The sequence below is a fragment of the Uranotaenia lowii genome, chromosome 2 (genome assembly GCF_029784155.1).
Source record: "Uranotaenia lowii strain MFRU-FL chromosome 2, ASM2978415v1, whole genome shotgun sequence".
Taxonomy (NCBI): Eukaryota; Metazoa; Arthropoda; class Insecta; order Diptera; family Culicidae; genus Uranotaenia; species Uranotaenia lowii.
Window position 1 is genome coordinate 334,904,256 of NC_073692.1, and position 21,991 is coordinate 334,926,246.

General features: G+C 37.0%; 1 protein-coding gene across 13 annotated transcripts in view; it reads left to right on the plus strand.

Annotated features, from left to right (window-relative positions):
* The window catches only part of LOC129744119 (alpha-catulin), a 458,959-nt gene that overhangs the window by 19,237 nt on the left and 417,731 nt on the right, over positions 1–21,991 (plus strand). For 9 of the 13 annotated variants that reach the window (XR_008736821.1, XR_008736818.1, XR_008736820.1 and 6 more), the window contains exon 2: positions 3,160–3,722. The exons of 2 other annotated variants lie outside the window; for them this stretch is intronic. Coding sequence is in view for 6 of the 11 variants with exons in the window: in XM_055736506.1 (XP_055592481.1) it covers positions 3,381–3,722 (342 nt within the window). In the remaining 5 variants the exon portion in view is untranslated. Of the gene's footprint in view, positions 1–3,159; positions 3,723–9,907; positions 9,924–21,991 lie in introns of those variants that run through there. 2 more of the 13 variants (XM_055736507.1, XM_055736515.1) reach the window with 2 other exon arrangements.

Here is a 21,991-nt window from a genome sequence, read left to right on the forward strand (position 1 = left end):
GTTCCTAATTTTCTATTTATCTTATATGAATGTCCCTTGTTTCCAATAATAGAAGAGCATTTAGTCTAGGGTTACCATATCCTGCTATACCAAAAAGAGTACAATTTTAAATTTGCTTCAAAAGAGTAAAGAAAAATTTATTAAATAAATAATCGAAAGATGTAATTTAAAATCACTGTCAGTTTGTTAGAAGAAGTACATAGGTATGGCCAAGTATTCCTAGTTGCCTGGTTTTTTCTGTGCTTGTCCGATTTTTCAAAGAAAAAAAAAACGCCCTGTATGGTCTAGTTGCCCAGATATCGCAGAAAATGCCCGGAATTATCAAAAATCTATACAAAATCCAAACCAAAGCTAGATTTTTTGACATAATGTATGATTTTTAGAGGTTTTTTTTTCATAGAAAAACACTTTTAAACGTTTTTTTGGACATGTTAAATTTGCATTTAACACCGCTGATGTGAATCAATAAAACATGATTTTTTTGGGTCCATTTTTCACTTAAATTTTCAGAAGAATGCCTAAAATTTTGTTAGATTTGCCCGGATATTGCACGGTTTTCTTTAATGAAAATTCTATACTCTGATACCCGGATTGCGCCCTATTTTTGGGTAAAAATGCTCGGATTTGCTCGACCCGAAAAGAATCTGAAAGCTTAGGTATGATGTATTTGATAATTATAAACTTTCTCTTAAATATTATTCAAATAATGAAAAGGGAAAAGTCAGGTGCTGAATTTTCCTTTTTGGATTATTCGGAAGAAAAGTAGTATTGATGTTATAAAACAGACATTCACCATCTTAGCCGATTTAGGCCCTACAGACTGAATAAACGACGTGGACAACTTAAGACTAACATTTAACACCCAGTACCGAGATGGGAATCGAACCCATGCCATCAGTAGACCAGCGATTACCGTCTTACCACGCTAACCACTCGACCACCGAGACGTACATGCTGACATACCTTACAAAACACGATAAACTACTTAATTTCAAAAAGAGATTTTAGACGCATATATTTCCTTTTAACAAAAAATATTTCTTTTAAAATTTTATTTTATTTTATTAGAGACGTTTTAAACAAACAATATGTTAGATATTTACGCTACAAAAAATTTGAGAATATTGGTTTTGTGCTCTTTGAAACTGTTCGGGGGTTTATTTCATACTCAAAGGCACATATTGCGCGCACTGTAAATTACGTCTCAAAGATGCCTCCATGATTACGGGATATTTAGGTAAGGTATTAAATTTTTTAAAGTTGTACTTCTTTCGCATTTGCTTGTATAATATATGGAAATCATACATCCTTAACTGAAATAAACAAGTTCATTTTTCTGATTAAAGGGCTCTCATAAAAAAGAGAACATTTCGTAAAATTTCACATAAAGAAGAGTACGCCCAGCAACATTTTAAAAGGTATATCGCAGGGACAATGGAATTTAAAAAAAAAACATAAGGAAGAAGTCGTATGAAACTTACCAAAATAGCATATAGTTACAAAAGTGGAGGCAACATGCAAGCATGGCGCCATCATCGCAATGGACTTAAACATTATTAAAATGATGAAAATTCGACTTATAAACTAGAAATGAGGATGTTCTCTTTCAAAGGGTCTTTAAATTCAGCAATTTGAATTCATAATTTACAACTTATGAATTTCTTTCTCGAGTATAAAAAAACTATCTTCCAAAATTTCACAATCAAACAGTTGATATTTAAACTAAGTCATGCCGTTATGATTTTTTTTTGGTTTGCACCAATCCAAGAAATTACTGTTTGAAAAGTAAAAGTTTTTGTTCAAAAGTTCCATACAACTCACGAACGTCTCCAGATATAACTTTGCTCTCTGAGAAAAAAATGTGCAAATATTAATTTCATTCACATGTTCAGAGAACATATTTCTTGTACGAATTCATTTACAAAAATTACAGGAAAATAATGGTTTTTTCGACACACATTAACATTTCAAGTTTCAAAAAATCATTACTCGTTTAAAAATAGTCAAATATTTGTGATGCGATGTTTCGACCAAGTTTTCCAAAAACTGTTGACTACAACTTTGTAGAAGACCATTTGGCTCTATTTGTTCACTGGAAAGTGTTTTTAAATGTATATCATGCAAAAATTACAAACCCTTAGATTTGACTCCACATTATTAAAGCGCATGTTTCGGAAAAAAGCATCAGTCTATCTCCAATCATAGCATAACCATCTTAAATATCTCAATATAAAAGATTGTTTTTGGTTTAAAAATTTATTTCTAATATTTTTCCAGGATATAATAACAATATTGCTCATTTTGAAACTATTCCTGAAATGATTTTTTTAATAAGATGACATTAAGAATTTTCTTTTATTTATTTTTCAAGATCTGCGGCCGACAATTTTCTTTCCAACACTATGTCTATTTTCGCATTCTGTGATGCAAAAACAGTTGGATTTATATAAGCCTGAAATAAAGAAAGTGTTGTAAAAAAATTGGACGGCAGCAGATCTTGAAAAATTTCTCAAAAAACTTCCGTCATTGACGGTCACAACCTAGCGAGTCCGTACTTTTTAAAAATTTTGAGAATCATCGGGCTATCCACGGGCTAAGGCTTGATAGCAGCTGTTTCGATCTATTTAGGAAAAACCTTGTAATAATTGAAACAATAATCAATAAAATTAAATAAATTGTTTAAAAATTTTATGCATACAGTGAATATTAAGATAGTTTGATTTTCAAAATATGTTTTATCGATTTCCTCCTATAAACTTTTAATAAAATATTCAAAGCTAGTTCTTTTTATTTTACGCATACACGACGACCCTAAACAGCAATTTCCATTCACCAAATCAGTGTGGCAGCAGTCAAACTAATGCACACGCACCGAACACAAACACTCACAAACACCCATCCGGGATGATAAGAAAAGTCCACGCCGAAAAGTTCCAAAGTGAAATGAGATTTAGCCTTAGATTAGAATATAAGCTACCATGCTACCTCTAGCTGGTGGGAAAAAAGGGTAGCTCGGTACTCAAAGAAAGCCAGACCAAAAGTGGCACCCGACGACGACTGCCAGTGAAAAGTGAATCGAAAACAGGGAAATCCTCTTTGATTTTGATGTTCTTTTTTCTGGTTGCTTCACCTTTTCTTCTTTCTTGTGGGGTTTTAAAGCAAGAAACCGACTGCAGCCAGGGGCTATACAACTAGAAGAAGAGCAAATCGAATCAAGTCCCACAATTGCTAAGCCAAATGTGAATGAGTGGGGGTGGTGAATGTGTGATTGGTAATCTTACGACGAACAGCGGGACTTCTACAAATAAGTTTGGGGGAAGAGTTCCATTCGGTAGTATTCAAATCAGAAGAGCTGCAATCAAAAGTGCTACTACACCAAGATGGGTGACAAAGCTTACTTCAAAAGTAACAGCATGGCAAGTGACGAGTTGGGTGGATCCATGGGTGGTGGGAGTGGAAGTGCCCGGGGAAGCATCAAAGGTAGTGCCAATAGTGCCAAGGGTCTGTCGTCCCGGTCCGGATCGGTAGTGGCCGTGGGAAACAGCCCAACTGAGCAGCGCGGGGGACCTCCTTCCTGTTCCGGTACCCCCAAGGAGTTGGTGCGGGAAAATTCGTCTGCCAGTGCAAATACGGGTCCAGGACAGGAATTATCTGCTTCCGGTGGCAGCTTCCGGCGAAGGAGTGGAAGTAACAGCTCCGTCAGCAGGAGAAGCCAATCACAAGTGTGTACCTCCCATTGATAGACTTCTATCATCATCAGACTAGAGAGAGAGAGCATCCTGCTTTATGTCAGGATTGCAATTTCGTCTACTCCTTTTTTTGCACATTCAGCATCGTCTCGGTACAATGGCACAATATCACTTTTGGGTAGGGAGGGATGCCAGGTGTAGACTCCTAAGGAACATTCATTAAATAGGAATTTTGAATTTAAGTTTCATCAATCATTAAATTCCAACTAAAAATACTTTTGTTTTAATCCTAAATTTTTGTAATGAGAGAGTATTTTAATTAACAAGGTATATCTTCTCAGGTATGTAAATGAAAGTCATAGAAGTGTAATATAGTAAGAATATAACATGTTCGAATAACGCGAGAACTAATCATGCAGATGGAACCAGATTTGGCATGGGAGTGTATTTGGTTACAGGAAATGTTCCTAAACTAGATGGATACCCCTTCCTCCTTTAAGTTGGGGAATAGGATGTGGATAGAGGGACTCCAATGATAGTTTTTGTATAACTCGAGAAATAATCGAGCCAATGAATCCAACTTTTGCATGGGTACAAAAAATATTTCCATGATAGTTTGTGACTCATTCCAGTACGGGGATAGAAAGAGTAGAGGAGGGTTTTCCAACGAATTTATTTGGCCCCCCTCTCTTTTCAATTCTAGTGAAACGATAGAAAAGGGAGGGAACCTCTCTTACAATTTTTTGTGTAACTCGGCAACTGATCAAGGAAATCGTACCCAATTTGGTATCGAAGGGTATTCGAATACTGAAAAAAATTGTATGATCAGTTAAATCATCTGCCTTCATCCACCGGAGAGAGAGGCAGGTATAAAGGAGGGAAAGATAAAAAATATTAAATCAAATTCGGCATGCGAGGGAGTTTCTGAACGATGGATATTTTATAAATCATTCACTCCTTCTTCCTTCCAGTGCGCAGTGGGGAGATGGGACGGTGGCAGGGGGGCTCCATTACAATTATTTGCATAACTCGAGAACTAATCAAGCAAATGAATCTAAATCATGCATGGGAAAGTATTTGAATATGACAAATATTTTTGTGATAATTTTCAACTCTTCGTTTTTTTCAGTGAGAGGATGGAAAAACGCGAGGGGGCTCACAATTTTTTTTAACTACTTGGAAACTATTCGAGCAAATGGAACTTATTTTGGTGTAATAGGGAATTTTGGAACGAAAAATTATTATTTTATTAGGATATAAAAAGGGAGAAGTGGATCTTCAATAATTTTTTTTTTTACCCGAGAACTTATTTGGGTGCTTCAGAAAAGATTTTTTTTGTTTACCTTGAGAATTAATCAAGCAAATTTAATCAATTTTGGCATGATTTGGCTATGTATTTTATTTGTTAAAAAAAGGATTGTTACTAATGAAAATATTCTTCTTAAATTTGTTTCAAATTGTTCAAAGGATAAATCAAGCAATTGATCAAGCGTTGAGGACCAAAAATATGAAAAAAAGGGTGCTGAATAAGAATAGTATTACTCATAAGTTTATTTCTAAAAATGTACTGTGTGAAAAGGCAAAACAATGCTTCTACGAACTATTTCGAAAGATCACTGCATGTGCATTATTAAGCATTTTCTAGTATTCAAAAAAAATCCTAACGCATCAAGGAATTTCGCATCTAAGCTTTAATACTTTATTAAGCTGCTTAATTTCAGCGTTAAACCCAACAATCCTAAGTTGAAAACTATTAATATGGGCCTTATTAAACCCAGAAAATTATTTAGACTCAATTTGGTTTTTACTGCGAGATGGTGCTGCCATTTATGGAGTGAAATTTGATAAATGTGATTTCCTGAAAAAAAAAAATAAAGTTTTAGAATTCCAACCTGATTTTTATGATTCAACATTAACCCAGAATCTTTGTTTTCATAACTTTACGTCATGTCTAAGAAGAAATAAAGCATCAAATTAACGTATTAACGCTCAACTGTAAAATTCCTTGAGGGAAATATCTTTGAAACCTCCTTTAAAGCCTTTGGAATACTAGAAAACGTCTAGAAATGCAGTTATCTGTACGAATAATTTAAAGAATCAATGTTATGCATTTTTCCACAGAAATTTTTAAAAATATATTCACGATTTTTGTAAAAAACATAAGTACTACTCTTATTTCTCACTTTTTTCATTGTTTTGGTCCTCAACGCCAATTGTTCATACCAAATCAAAACATGCTTCGCTGATATAGGGCTGAATGAAACGCTTTCAAAATTTTTATTGCTGTTTGAGACATTTAAGAGAAAAAAGGGACCATATTCTATAATAGAGGTTATTTGTTTAATGCGTGTTTTTACGAAACTCTCTTTCGGAAGTTAAGATATATTAATCGTGGTTTGAATAATGTCAAGAAGGAAATGAACAAAGTAAAACATCATTAAAACAAATTTTAAAACTAATTATTTTTATTTTCGGGCTGCGTTTTTATGATACCGTTTAGACAAGCACTCAATGACTAGATGAGATTTACTTGTCACATGATTGAACTCAAACGTATTTTATCGTTTCTCCGATTATTTTGTATGGGAGCCTTCCCTCCGTTAAATGGAAGGGACTCGAAGCTTCCCAAGAACATTTGCTTACCCGTTAAACTTCTTCATGCCAAATTTAATATAAATCGATTCTGTAGTTTCTAAGATCTTGATGAACTCAGATACTAATTATCTCTATTTTTCCAGAGATTTTAGCGTTTTTTTTACTAAATTTCAAACTGCGATTTTATGTTTAAACAAAAATATTCCACCAGATGAACTTCCAAACGCAATCAACGATATAATTTTCGACTTGCCCCATTTCGAGTTATCGTAGCTCTTAAAGAGTTATATTCTTACACAATTTTTTGTAGGACCACCCTAACTTTATGAAAATAAATTGCAATAAACATTATGGTTTAAGAGATACATGTTTAATGTTATCGACATAGTTTCATGAATTATCACTTTTTAAAAAATTGTTACTTATTTCAGTTAGAAAATAACTTTCATATCTCTGAAACGTTATGAAACACCTGAAAATTAGTTCATTCAGATTGACCGCCTTTAGTTGTTGTGAAAGATTGTCTAGGATATCAAATGTTTCAAACTAAAGGGAAAAGTGCTAATAATTTGTTCCTTCTAAATTTCATTTCTGGATCACTGTGCATTGCCAATAAATAATAAATGTGTATCTTGCTGAGTAAATGTGGATCAGGTTTAGTTTCTTGAGTAACTTAAATTACACTAGTCTACAGCCTTTTAGAACTAAGTAAGCTGATCATTACTTGAAATGTGATATCGCTAAATCTTAAAATTTAGTTCAAAAACATCTCAGTAGAGCAAAAGGACTTGAGCTTAGAATCAAATGTTTTAGACTGCTTAACATTAATTTGATATTTCTTTTTCGCATATTGAAGGTGAATTAATTCTTAAATTTTCAACCTATTTTGATAATCAACCACTTGAAATATTTGTTTTAAATTAACCTTAACGTTCCGAATAAAATAAAAAAATTAAAATGTTTAGATCGGGTTAATAAGCTTCAATAAAATCATTTCTTTTAAATTTTTCTCGACTTTACAAATTGTTTTAATATTTAAACGGCATTTCGACAAGATGAACTCTCGCGTTTTCATTCAACTAGACTTCAATTCGCCGAAATGCCATTAACCCTTCATTTCATGATTTTTTATTTTTCCTTAAAAATCATTTTTTACAGTTGGAAATGATGAGTACATCAAGAAAAAAAATTAAAATAAAATACGATTTTTCACTTTTTCCATACATTAATTGTTGCAAACTTGTTATTTTATGAAACGAAGGGTTAAATATTAAAAAAAAAATCATAATATTTTCAAACATTGCCTACCAAAGCTTAAATAAAACTTTTTTAAGACCTGTTAGAATTTCTTAATTTTTTTTTCGTTTTCGTGAGTTAACTTCGAGTAGAAATCGAATATCTCTATCTGATACCATTTTGAAGTCCAATATGATAGTTTCCGCTTTACTTCAAAATGCTGTGAATTACTGAAAATCCAATGAAACCCCCACAATATGGGTAATTAATGAAAGAGCTAAACAAAAAGATGAATTTCACTATCCGACGCCATCTTGAAACCCAACATGGCGGCTGCCGCTTTTAATGACTAAAAATCGTATGAAACCTCCACAATATTGGTATTGGGTGAAAGGGTAAAGCTGTAAGGAGCCAAATTTTGCAATCTGACATAATAAAATTAAAGATCGTGGCTTCCGCTAAACTTCAAAATACTTTAAACATACGGTGTTTTTCGGTGGGTCCTTTCGGAGATTTGAAGAATTTTGAAGATAGCATTTCTCATGACTATAATAAAACAGAAGATTTTTTTTTATACAATAAACAAAACGAGCTGCATCCAATGAAGCCGTTATAAAACCATAATAAAACTTTCCTATGCTTGCCGACTTAATCTGTGTTACTTGGGTAATATTTTTAAAACTGAAACGTAACGTAACTGAATGTAAAAAAGTTTGAATACAAAAAGAATATTAAGTTTATAAAATGTTTCTACTTATCAGATTCTTTAAATGCTATTCCCCTCATTGATTGATTTCTTTTACATTTTCGTGGTTTATGGAAAGAATAAGAGAAACATAAGGTATCAAAGAACGAAAGAACATAAGTCGTACCTAAATATCATGAAATTTTCGAAAAAGATACAACGGCTCACCGGCAGGACTTGAACCTGCAATCTCCGCTTCAGTACAACGGCGCGTTAGCCAATTTCACCACCGTGAACATGATGAAATCGGCGAACACGAGCAATCGAGCTCTGCTGATCAACTGCTGGACCTTCTATCGAAACACTATGTCTATCCCGCATGCAGGGTTGCTAACTTTTTTTTTCAAAAATCTGGGAACTGGTGAAAAAAATCAGGCAAAATCAGTCTAAGATAAAGTAACGGAAAGTTCGCTAGAAGTGATGCCCTTTTTTTTGGTCACCGCTTCTCCTTTTCTCTCTAATATGTGTTGTGAACATAATTCTACTGAATCAAAGCATCAAAGCAACCGACAGATTTCATCTAATTCTTTTCCTCAGATCATCTGACCGTAAGTTGCGGCAAACCCGAAGCAATCGACCATGTGCTTGCTCGGCTAAAATCCCGAGTCGATGGGTGGGGTTAGAGAAACAAGAGAGATCAATAGTGGGAAAGATCACATGCGGTCAGAGATGCCAAAATGCCACAACTTTCAGGCATTGTCTGATTTTTCGAGGCGATGCATGACAACCTGATAAGTCATTGAATTTGTCTGATTTTTGAAAATATGCCTGGTTTTGCCTGATTTTTGCGAATGTGTTGAAAAATGGGTAGTAAGGGACTGGATTAGGTACAATTGGTGAAGTGAAAAAGTGGAAATGTGTCTGAATCAAAGCAATTGAAAGATTCCCTTGAATTCTTATTTAAAAAAAAGAATTAAAGGGATCGTTTGCTTCGATGCTTTGATTCAGTAGAATTATGTTCACAACACATATTAGAGAAAAATGAGGAGCGGTGACCAAAAAAAAGTCATCACTTTTAGCGAACTTTCCGTTACTTTATCTTAGACTGATTATGCCTGATTGTTTTTTCACCAGTCCCCTGATTTTTGAAAAAAAAAAAAATGTTGGCAACCCTGAATGCGGGATATACATGGTGTTTCGATAGAAGGTCCAGCAGTTAATCGGCAGAGCTCGATTGCTCGTGTTCGCCGATTTCATCACGTTCACCGTGGTGAAATTGGCTAACGCGCCGTTGTACTGAAGCGGAGATTGCAGGTTCAAGTCCTGCCGGAGAGCCGCTGTACCTTTTTCGAAAATTTCATGATATTTACGGCTTATGTTCTCTCGTTCTTTGATACCTTATAATTCTCTGATTCTTTCCATCACCTACGAAAGTGTGATTATTTTCAGGTACAAAGATACACCAAGCGATTTTATAACTTCAGTACTGATTTCTTTTAATTTTTTTTTTTGTTTATTTGTGACACTTTACCAACGTTTTGGCTTTCGTATCAATTTTCTTTTAATGATTTTTTAAAATGAGTAAGAGAATTTTATATTTATCTTGAGAATCTCTTCACTCAAACAAATGAAACAATAAAACAATCAACCTCTGGATACACCTGGCATCCCTAATCAAAAGCACCGTCCGTCTTCGTTAGAACAAGTAAAAATAATAAGTAAGTAGCAGCCACACCGTAGACTCTTGCGCAAAAGTAACTCTCCCACCACCACTCATCAGATCTCTGGGAGATCGTAAAATCTGCTGAGTAGCTGAGCGCTGTACCACCAACCATGTGCCATAAAATAGCGGTGTCATCTTTTACCGAAACATCATAAAATAGATTGCTTTCTTGTAGGATCTAGACATTTCACGCCACAGCCCATTTTACTGTCATCGCACAGTAAGATTTTTTTCTTTCGTTGTCTTCATGTTGTGTAGAAAAAACGTTCGTATATCACCGAAAATTGAACATTAAAGAGAGTAACAACATGATCGTCATCAACAATGGCAGCGAAAATCGCCATTGTGTTTTTCCACAGTAGTGAACTTCCGGTCGGAAGTAATGGTGCTCTCTACATGTGTCCCTCGTAGGAAGTTTTATGCTTCAGCACCAAAACATCATCAGCATTAACAACATGGAGTCTGCTTATGTTTTTATTTCACGCGCCGTATCCCAGACAAAACCCTCATATTTGGACTAGATTAATTATTGAGGATTCATCATCGGAAGTTCTGCGGGGCGTTCTATAAATACAGCTTAACATTTCGCACAAAAACCGAACCGCATCAAATATTTATCGCTACAATATGAACAACCACAGGATGATGGGTATGGTTTTATCGGAAATATGAAGCTTTGGCCGGTGTTAATGTGTTATGGTGATTTATCAGTATGGATGCCCAAAGTTTACCCGGGGGGAAAATTTCAGCTTATGAAAATGGATTGACCCAGCATCGATCGCAAATGCTTTGCGAAACATATTAATCAGGCAGACAGCAGCACAGGGAAAGCTGTTTCGGCATCGATATTTGATTAATATTTCGATATGTTTCTCCGTTTTGACAAGGTTGATGCTTGTTGGATTATCGTTATCATTTAGCGACTGATGGAACGCAGGATCGATTCCATTTCACATGTACATTTTCAATAAAAAAAAATGAATGCATTTGTTAAAGACACGTGTCTGCAAGAATAGAGTTGTGAAACTCTGTGTAACTTGTTGAATATTTTTTCTGTATTACAAAAAATTGAGATGGATAAGGTTTCGAATCCAAACGATTCTTACACCATCAATACTCTTCTGCAGTGGATAAATAAATTTCGATCATCGAACTCAAAATGCATTTGTATTCACATCATCATGTGGGTTCCAGAGCATAAATCGAACGCAAAAAGTCAGAACCCATGTGTTTTAGCCAGCCAGCTTTCTAGCCAGGATTTCCCGAAGGGAAGACTATTATCATAATCATAAAATTCAGGTCCTATTTTCCTCAAGGCTCAGAAAAAAACCATTCGCCATGACTCGAAAGAAACAGAACGAAAAAAATCACCGACGGGAACGACAACTCCAAGGTGTCTTTTCTTCTCTTACGTTGTCGTTGACGTTGGTTGGAATGATTTGATTGCGAAGACATCGAAAATCACTGTTCCATCACGAATACAGAAACGCAATCCCTTCTTCAATATTTTTTTTCTGCTTCCCTCGACTGTTGCCGGTAATGGAAAATCCTCCCTTTGGCGTCCTCGATCACCGGTTTTTCCAACCGTCGGGGAAAATTCTCATCGTCTGTGCGGCCAACAACTCTTTTCGGGGCGAATAAGCTCAGTCGAGCGGAAAAAGTATGGAAATTTTTGATTTTGGGAAAGGAAAATATTCTCTTTCCGTGCCGGTTGTCTTTAATTTTTTTCCCTAGCTGTTTCTGTTTCTTTTTTGCATTTGCCAATCCGTGAAGGATTAAATATGGTTGGGATGGATGGGTTCAAGTAATATTTTGTTAGCTACACTCCGAAACGATGGACCCAAGATTTAAGCTATGACTCGAGTCTTATTGGGATACAACTTTTGCTTAAGAAAGGTTGCTTGAACGAATGGAAATTGGAAATCCAATCGAGAAACTGTTTAATGGCAGCACGTTTGAGAATTAAAAGTCTTTGAAACCTTATGAAGCTTGATCTTGAAAAATTAAAAATGGAGAATAAGACTACAAAAAGTTGAACCTAGTCTGAATACGAATGAAAGCTTCAATGAATACTGTTAGAAGAAATTATTCAAAGTATAGTTTTTTTGTTTAAGATTAAGTTTTCAGGTTGAGATTTGCAATCTCCGATTCAGGATCCGGAATTTAATTTCGGATTCAGATTTCAGTTTTCAAATTCAGATTTCAGATTCAGATTTCAGATTCAGATTTCAGATTCAGATTTCAGATTCAGAATTCAGGTTCAGATTTCAGATTCAGATTTCAGATTCAGATTTCAGATTCAGATTTCAGATTCAGATTTCAGATTCAGATTTCAGATTCAGATTTCAGATTCAGATTTCAGATTCAGATTTCAGATTCAGATTTCAGATTCAGATCCGTGAGTTCCGTCTGGATGCACTGGCATAGACAAGTACGGTTTATTTTTTCTCCGAATTTCTTGCCAGTTATTGGATGCGTTACTTACGGTTTATGGATGCTAAGGACGGTCAAATTGCTTTGGCTGCTACGAAACTTTCCGTGCGAGTGAAATCCGTGGACAAATTAAGGTTTGAGTGCGTATTTTCCGGTATTTTCAATTTCGGTATTGGGCGATTCGTTAGAATTGTTTACACGCGATCCCCAATAAAACAAATACCGGAAATTTGAGTGAGTGGTAGTGCAAGTGGGGTCGCTTAATCAATAGCGACATTTCCATAACACACGAATACCGAGCACCCAGTGTGTAGTAGTGCGATTTACAGTGCTAGACACGAAAAGCTCCTACTCGATTCGAGCAGTTCGGGTGTGTGTCTGGGCTACTCGAAAGTTTTTTCAATTCGAGTAAGATTATAGCAATCGTAGAAGGGGTGCCAAATAAGTGGAATATCTTGAAATTCGAATCTGAAACAAATTATAAGGAGGTGTAAAAAATTGCAAAGTTGGTGTTAGGGGGAGTGATTTCTTTTCTGGTATACGAAATTTTTGCTTACCAACGATAGTGGAAAAAGGCATTTGAAAAAACGCGTGCCATGGATGGCGCGCCCCCCGGGGGTGGGGGACCTACAATATATGTAGATTCATCCCCCATTCCCCCCTATATGCGTTCGTCAAATTTTGACGGGCGAAAAATTTTCTTGAAAGTCCAAAGACCAGGTGAAAATCCTACACCGCTCCCAAAAAATCCGTTTTGGTTTTCGTCATTTGTTGAGGCTAAGATTGGAAAACCACTTCGAAAGGAAATCGATATGGCTATCGATGGTAAAGGACTAAGCTATACACTTAGTACCTACAACACTAAACTTGCAGAAGAACTTAAAAAAATCAAAGAGCTTGATACAAACACCGCAATAGAAATTATTGACCACCCGGGACTCAACAAAACGCTTGGGATCGCCTATCTTCAAGAAGCAACCGACATATCGGAAGAAGAAATTTTGAAGGAGTTGAAAAGTCAGGGTGTGACTGCTGTCAGAAAGATAACGAAATATATCGAAAAGAAACAAGTCAATACGCAGATGATGGTCCTGACTTTTGGCAGTACTAAATTGCCGAAAGAAGTTTACTTTGGATGGATTAAGGTATCGATACGAACGTATTATGAGAGCCCGATGTTCTGCAAAAACTGCCTTAACTATCGCCACACAAAAAAACGTTGCGATCAGACAACGCGTTGCACACGTTGCGCTGGAAATCATCCAAATAAAGAAAATAGCTGTAAGGAAGTTTTTCGCTGCCCGCATTGTCCGGACGGCAAAAACGAGCACTCCGCGGCGGGGCGTAAATGCCCGTTATACCGCCATGAGGAAGCGGTCATTCGTTGCAAAACGGATGAGTCAATTTCCTGGGCAGAAGCTCGGAAAAGGGTTGGCCCGTTCAATGCCAAACCCACCTACGCATCGGTAACCGATGCTGACAGTGCTAATAAGGACAAGATTATTGAGAGTCTCTTGGAAAATGTACAAAAAATGACTGCTACAATCGAACAATTAACTAAAGAAAACCGCAAAATGGCTCTAGACCACAAAATCTTCAAGGAAAAGGTTCAAAATTACTTTAGAGAAAACAATTTATCTACAACGCTTACCACACCCACGAGAGATCGCAGCCAATCAGCGAGCAGATCAGGAAATACGTCTACCACAAATCAACAGCAACAACTTCAACTACAACAAAAACTTCAACACGAACAGCAACAAGAAGAAGAAAACTCGACCTTCCAAACACCGAAACCCTTCACAAGGCAATCTAGGAAAAACCAAGCAAACTCAACTGCACAAACCTCTTCAACGGCGAAACCTACGGATAAGAAGAATGGAAAACGAGGACCACAATCTCCCCTGGCAGAGAAAGCAGCTTATAAAAATCTCAAACAGAGCAAAAACCACGAAGACAGCGCTGAAGAAGTTCAACTCTCTTCCGAAGAAGAAACAGAGGATGAGAATGCTACCACGGAGAAAGGAAAGTTTTTTCGTAATTAATAGAAACGAAAACCTAACAAATGCCACCCCCAGTTCTACTACACCACTACTATACATATTACCAACTGCTAAAAAAACACCAACCAACAACAACAGCCAGGAGGAGTTTCCACCCCACCCGAGGTTCGAGGGACTTGAGCATCAGTCCCTTGGTAATATGTGGAAGCGATCGGTAACCATCCAGGACGCTATCCTCATACCTGTTGAAGGTGATCCGACCTCCACTTCCTCGGTGGGGGCAACGTTGTCCCAAAGCCTTCGCCCCCCGACGACTGCCCGACAGGATCCTGGGACGCCAGATGTGCGTCGGGAGTGTGTCGTACGGGGGCACCCGGGACACTTGCGGGTAAGTTCCTCAATATCATATCAGCGAACAGTATCAAACGCAAATCAATTCCCCAGGTCATTCCCTACTCTGCTGCGTCCCATAACAATGAACCAACTGACTGTACGGCACATGCACACCACACCAAGATGGGATGCAGGTGAAGGTACGAGCAGAGGACCTGTTCCCAGAAACCCAACATCCACGCAAGTATCAATAACGGCCAGGCCACGACATGCACGTTCACGGGGACAATTCCTTGTACTCCAATGGAACGTTCGCGGATTCTGGTGTAACGAACCGGAGCTAACTCGGATGATCTGGGGTAAGTTACCGATTTGTATAATGCTACAGGAGACAATGACAGACAACTACAGTGCTTTGCTGACCAAAAACTATTGCGTGTACACATCCAAATTTAGTCCGGGGAGAAGAAAAGGTCCAGCTGTCATGGGTATTTTAAAAGAAGCGCCACACGAACTGATCGATTTAGAGACGGAAATCTCAGCGGTAGCAGTCAGACTACTTTCCCCAGTGAAAGTAACTCTGATCTGTGTTTACAATCATTTCAAGTCGGGCTATTACAACACAGCGGACAGGGCGTTGAGAGATCTGATGTCCAATCTCTCCCCCCCATACCTTGTTGGAGGAGATTTCAATAGTCGACATGCCACCTGGGACAATTTCACGAACAACATGGGTGAAACTGTTGCCAGGTGGGCTGCTGATCATGAAATGGCACCGCTTAATGACGGGTCTAAAACTCGATTCAGCCCAATCCAGAATAACCAAGACACCGCCATTGATATCACATTTGCTTCAACAACCATCATAGGTAGGTTTAAATGGACCACCTGTTCAGATCCAAGCAACAGCGATCACGTCCCCATAAGAATTGAGTTAGACAGTAGCTGTCCAACGGTCCCGATAGTTAAAAAATGGAAACTTAAAGAAGCGAACTGGGAAAAGTATGCACAGGAAATAGGGGATGAACTTCTTTCTATTTCGCACCCCAACATAATCAACATCACTCAGACCATTTTCCAAACTGCCAGACGCTCGATACCACGAACGACCGGAAACACAGCCTCGAAATATGCACCATGGTGGACCGAAGAAATCGGCACACTCATTGAAAATCGTAAAGAAAAGTGGAAACTTCTTCGAAGAACCGCCAAAACGTCTAGTGAGTGGATAAACCGAAACGAAGACTTTCGAAAGGCCAGAGCAGCGGCAAGATCAGCCGTAGAAAAGGGTAAAAATGAAGCATGGAATGAGTTCTGTACCTCATTCAACCCGAGCACCCCAGTCACAGAAATGTGGCAAAGGTTTAGCAAAATCACAGGACGCAAATCCAACCGCACGAGACGAATGTCTATCGATGGAAAATATACAGATGACCCCCAACAAATTGCAAATCACCTTGCAAAGGTATTTGAACAAAGTTTCACTGCAAGTAACTATTCGGAAACATTAGAAGAGAGCAACTACCAACCACCGCCTTCCATCCCTGAAAATGAAAACATGGACAAAGACTTCTCTGGAACAGAACTGACAATCGCTCTCAGCAAATGTGCTGGTAAATCTACTGGTCTGGATGAAATTACGTACAGCATGATAAAAAATATGCCCCCCGAAGCAAAAAAGGTTGTGCTAGAAGTGTTTAACAATCTTTGGCAAAAAGGAGAATACCCAGTAAATTGGAGGAAAAGCGTAATTATACCCATACCAAAACCAGGTGAACTGAACAGCTTCCGACCAATTGCTCTCACGTCTTGTTTGGGGAAAATTTACGAGCGATTAGTGAATCGACGACTACAACAGTTGTTAGAACATCGAAAAATTATTCATCCAAATCAACATGCCTTCCGAAGTGGTAGAGGTACAACCAGTCATTTGAGCAAACTTAAAGACATACTCACCGAGCACCGGCATTCTAATTTACACTCGGAACTAGTTTCGTTGGATCTTTCCAAAGCTTTCGACCGGACATGGAGACCAGGTATCCTAAAAGCCCTTCAAAAAGCCTCAGTGGGAAACCGAACGTACCAGGTAATAAAAAACTTCCTGAAAGATAGAACTTTTTGTGTGGCAGTAGGTGGAGCTTTTTCTTCAGATCTGCCTCAAGAAACCGGAGTACCCCAAGGGTCAGTTCTATCCCCCACTCTTTTTATCCTAGTAATCAATGACGTGTTCAGGTTCATACCAAAGACCATCTCAGTTCTTATATATGCGGATGATATTTTGTTAATTTGCGGAAGTAAGTTTGTTGCAATCTGCCGTAAAAGGTTACAACATGGAATCGATGAAATTTTATCGTGGGCAGAAAAAAACGGCTTCGCAATAAATGCCAAAAAGAGCTTCTTGTTACACACATGCTGCGTGACTAAAGGTAAGCATCGATTTGGAAAAATGCAAAAGTTAAAAGCTAACGGATCGGAGATCAAACAAACAAAAACAGGTAGAATTTTGGGGGTAGAGCTAAACAAGAAAGGAAATGCCAATAATCATGTAAAAATGCTCATAAAAGAATGTTCGGCACGTACTCGTTTCTTAAAAATTATAACAAGTCTTGGAAGCAGAGAAACTCTTCTTAAAATTGGCTTTGCGACAGTTATGTCAAAATTGTTCTACGGATGGGAAGTATTCGAACCAGAAAACATCTTGAAACTTAAAACGGTTTATACCAATATGCTGAGAACCATATCCGGCGCTTTCTGTTCAACCCCATTAGAAGCCCTATATGTTGAGAACGGCGTATTCCCCTTTGCATTTCTGGTTGCTGAAAATTGGGCAAGAAAAGCAATATGGGTAGCAGAAAGAGTAGACTGCAGTGAGAACTATCTGTTAAATCGAGCGAACCAACTTTTAACAGAAACAATAAACCATCGTATTCCACCAATCCATAGACTCCGAACCGAAATAGCCAAACAGTGGAATGAAAAACCACCTGTGATAGACTGCACAATAAAACACCAGTTTAAAGCTGGTGGAAACAAAAGATCAGCAGTTAACATGTTTGCAAACCTTAAAAACACTAAGTACCGCTTCAGAAGAGAAGTGTACACCGACGGCTCCCTAGCAAGCGGGAAAGTGGGCTTTGGGATTTTCAACCCAATGGAAGAAAACATATCTCGAAGTCTTCCAGAACATCTCTCAATTTTCTCGGCAGAAGCTCTCGCTATTGATGTGGCGGTCAGAAGAGCTAATGAACCAACTGTGATCTATACCGACTCGGCAAGTGTGCTAACGGCTTTAGAATCTGGAACCAAGCATCCGATCATCCAAAACATCATCTATCAAAAAAATCTGAAAAACGTTACGATGGTCTGGATTCCAAGTCACGTTGGTATTCAGGGCAACGAAGAGGCTGATCGACTTGCGAACTTAGGAAGAAATGAAGGTAGATACGCTATAAATATTCCAAAAGCGGACGCGCTAAAGTGGATCAAGAGAATGTTGAAACTGCAACACGAACGAAACTGGAACAATCAGCTTAATATAAAACTGCGAGAAATAAAATCGACAACGGAAAAATGGAAGGATATAAACAACAAAAAAGAGCAGAAGGTCCTTACCAGGTTGAGGAACGGTCACACCAGGATGACCCACAAACATCTGATGGAGGGAACGGAAACACCAGTATGCGATGCGTGTGGTGTTCAACTGACGGTAAAGCACATAATTATGGAGTGCCTGAAATACAACGACAGAAGACAAGTGCTGCCGGAAGGCAGCCTGGCGGAAAAACTTGAAAACATTCGTTCCAAGGAGAAGAAAGTGATACAATTTTTAAAACAGTGTAACCTTTTTAATGAGATCTAAAGTGTAAAAACAAAACTTTTGGAGGGTGAAAACAGAAGGTTAATCCCTCATTAAATAAAACGTACAAAAAAAAAAAAAAAAAAAAAAGATTTCAGATTCAGATTTCAGATTCAGATTTCAGATTCAGATTTCAGATTCAGATTTCAGATTCAGATTTCAGATTCAGATTTCAGATTCAGATTTCAGATTCAGATTTCAGATTCAGATTTCAGATTCAGATTTCAGATTCAGATTTCAGATTCAGATTTCAGATTCAGATTTTAGATTCAGATTTCAGATTCAGATTTCAGATTCAGATTTCAGATTCAGATTTCAGATTCAGATTTCAGATTCAGATTTCAGATTCAGATTTCAGATTCAGATTTCAGATTCAGATTTCAGATTCAGATTTCAGATACAGATTTCTGATTCAGATTTTAGATTCAGATTTCAGATTCAGATTTCAGATTAAGATTTCAGATTCAAATTTCAGATTCAGATTTTGGATTCAGATTTCAGATTCAGATTTCAGATTCAGATTTCAGATTCAGATTTCAGATTCCGATTTCAGATTCAGATTTCAGATTCAGATTTCAGATTCAGATTTCAGATTCAGATTTCAGATTCAGATTTCAGATTCAGATTTCAGATTCAGATTTCAGATTCAGATTTCAGATTCAGATTTCAGATTCAGATTTTAGATTCAGATTTCAGATTCAGATTTCAGATTCAGATTTCAGATTCAGATTTCAGATTCAGATTTCAGATTCAGATTTCAGATTCAGATTTCAGATTCAGATTTCAGATTCAGATTTCAGATTCAGATTTCAGATTCAGATTTCAGATTCAGATTTCAGATTCAGATTTCAGATTCAGATTTCAGATTCAGATTTCAGATTCAGATTTCAGATTCAGATTTCAGATTCAGATTTCAGATTCAGATTTCAGATTCAGATTTCAGATTCAGATTTCAGATTCAGATTTCAGATTCAGATTTCAGATTCAGATTTCAGATTCAGATTTCAGATTCAGATTTCAGATTCAGATTTCAGATTCAGATTTCAGATTCAGATTTCAGATTCAGATTTCAGATTCAGATTTCAGATTCAGATATCAGATTCAGATTTCAGATTCAGATTTCAGATTCAGATTTCAGATTCAGATTTCAGATACAGATTTCAGATTCAGATTTCAGATTCAGATTTCAGATTCAGATTTCAGATTCAGATTTCAGATTCAGATTTCAGATTCAGATTTCAGATTCAGATTTCAGATTCAGATTTCAGATTCAGATTTCAGATTCAGATTTCAGATTCAGATTTCAGATTCAGATTTCAGATTCAGATTTCAGATTCAGATTTCAGATACAGATTTCAGATTCAGATTTCAGATTCAGATTTCAGATTCAGATTTCAGATTCAGATTTCAGATTCAGATTTCAGATTCAGATTTCAGATTCAGATTTCAGATTCAGATTTCAGATTCAGATTTCAGATACAGATTTCAGATTCAGATTTTACATTCAGATTTCAGATTCAGATTTCAGATTAAGATTTCAGATTCAAATTTCAGATTCAGATTTTGGATTCAGATTTCAGATTCAGATTTCAGATTCAGATTTCAGATTCAGATTTCAGATTCAGATTTCAGATTCAGATTTCAGATTCAGATTTCAGATTCAGATTTCAGATTCAGATTTCAGATTCAGATTTCAGATTCAGATTTCAGATTCAGATTTCAGATTCAGATTTCAGATTCAGATTTCAGATTCAGATTTCAGATTCAGATTTCAGATTCAGATTTCAGATTCAGATTTCAGATTCCGAGATGTATTTTTCGGCTTTCAGTCTTTTTAAATAGTGAAAACGACTATTTATTTAACGTTCCAACGTTTCAATCCATATAGGATCGTCATCAGGGACTGCAAAGTTTATTGTGTGTGAACTAAATTATCAAAAAATTCTTCACAAGATTATCTGATTCTTACCTAAAATGTGTCGTATTTCTTGTCAGGTTTGATTCGGCTGATCAGATAAAGCTGTCATTTGTTCTGTTACAATAATTTTTGTGATTAATTTTCGATTCTAGTGTTATGTAGTGTTATCTGACTTACTGTGTGAAAATTCGTACTTCCTCCTATATTTGGATTAAATTTTCACTGCTTCGATTTTTCACAGTCACTACTTTCCACTGTTTGTTTTACTTTGATCTGGTTCAGCTAGTGTATGCTATTGTTTACAGGTTGTTGTTGGATTCGTGTTTCTGTGTTGGTGTTTTTATGTTTTGAGTTTATTTTTCTTTTTGTGTGTTGAAGTGTTTTAAAAATGTTTGCGTATGTTGAATGTATGTTTTCGGTGTCTTTTTTTAGGTTTATCGCGTGCTTTGTTGTTTTTATATGGCAGCTCTCCAGGATCAGCAATTTGTTCTCGTTGTCACACCTGTCGATGATATCCGCTTTATCTATGTCGAACAGGTGATCCATAGCTATTTCGTGCTCCAATAATGCTGTCTGTTGGCGAAGTTGTTGTATTGCGTAGTCCTGTTTTGTGTATCCGATGTTCCATAGGCGCTTGAGTTCGTTAGTTTGAGTCCTGTGTTGTGAGATTCGTTGTTTTAATATTCTCGTAGTACATCCTATGTAGCATGCTTCGCAGTTTTCTGCTTCCTGTGTTTCATCTGTTTTCCAATGTCCTTTGCATGTTATTTTGTATATGACGTTGGTTTGTTCATCGTGCGGCGTTTTGTCTTTTATGATCGGAAAAAGACACCCAATTGTTTTTACTTGCTTACTTGCTGTTCGTATATCAGCATACTCCGAACGCAATGTTTTGGTTATGTTGGCGGTAAGACCATCTATATTTGTGAGCGAACGTGTAATTTTGTTATCTTCCGCTACCATAGCTGTTTGGGTGTTATCCTTTTCATTGAGACGGTTTATGATCCCATTAATCAATCCAATCGGATAATCGTTCAGCCTCAGGTTTGTTCGAATGATTTGGTTGATTTCGTTCTTGCTTGTTCGAGATGAAAAGAGTGAAACACGTTTAGCAAAATTGGTTGCAACGTTTAGCTTCTGATGAAGTGGATGGAAGGAACAGAAGTTTAAAAATCTACCAGACGCGATCGGTTTCATGTACCAGTCGGTGGTGATTTTTCCATCTTCGCATCTGTGTAACATCATGTCCAAAAAAGGTAGTGATTGTTCTTTTTCAACTTCAACAGTAAATTGTATATTATTATGTTGAGAGTTGAAAACTTTTTGAACGGATTCTATAGTGTGTTCGGGCAATATCAAAAATAAATCGTCAACATACTTTCGTATATGTGGGAGCGAGATGGCACTGTGTGCTGTTGCTGCATCGAGTAAATCGTCAACCACTATTTCGGCGATAGGTGAAGCAATAGGGCTCCCCATAGCTAGGCCTGTTTTTTGCTTATAGTAGGTTTGGTTGAAGC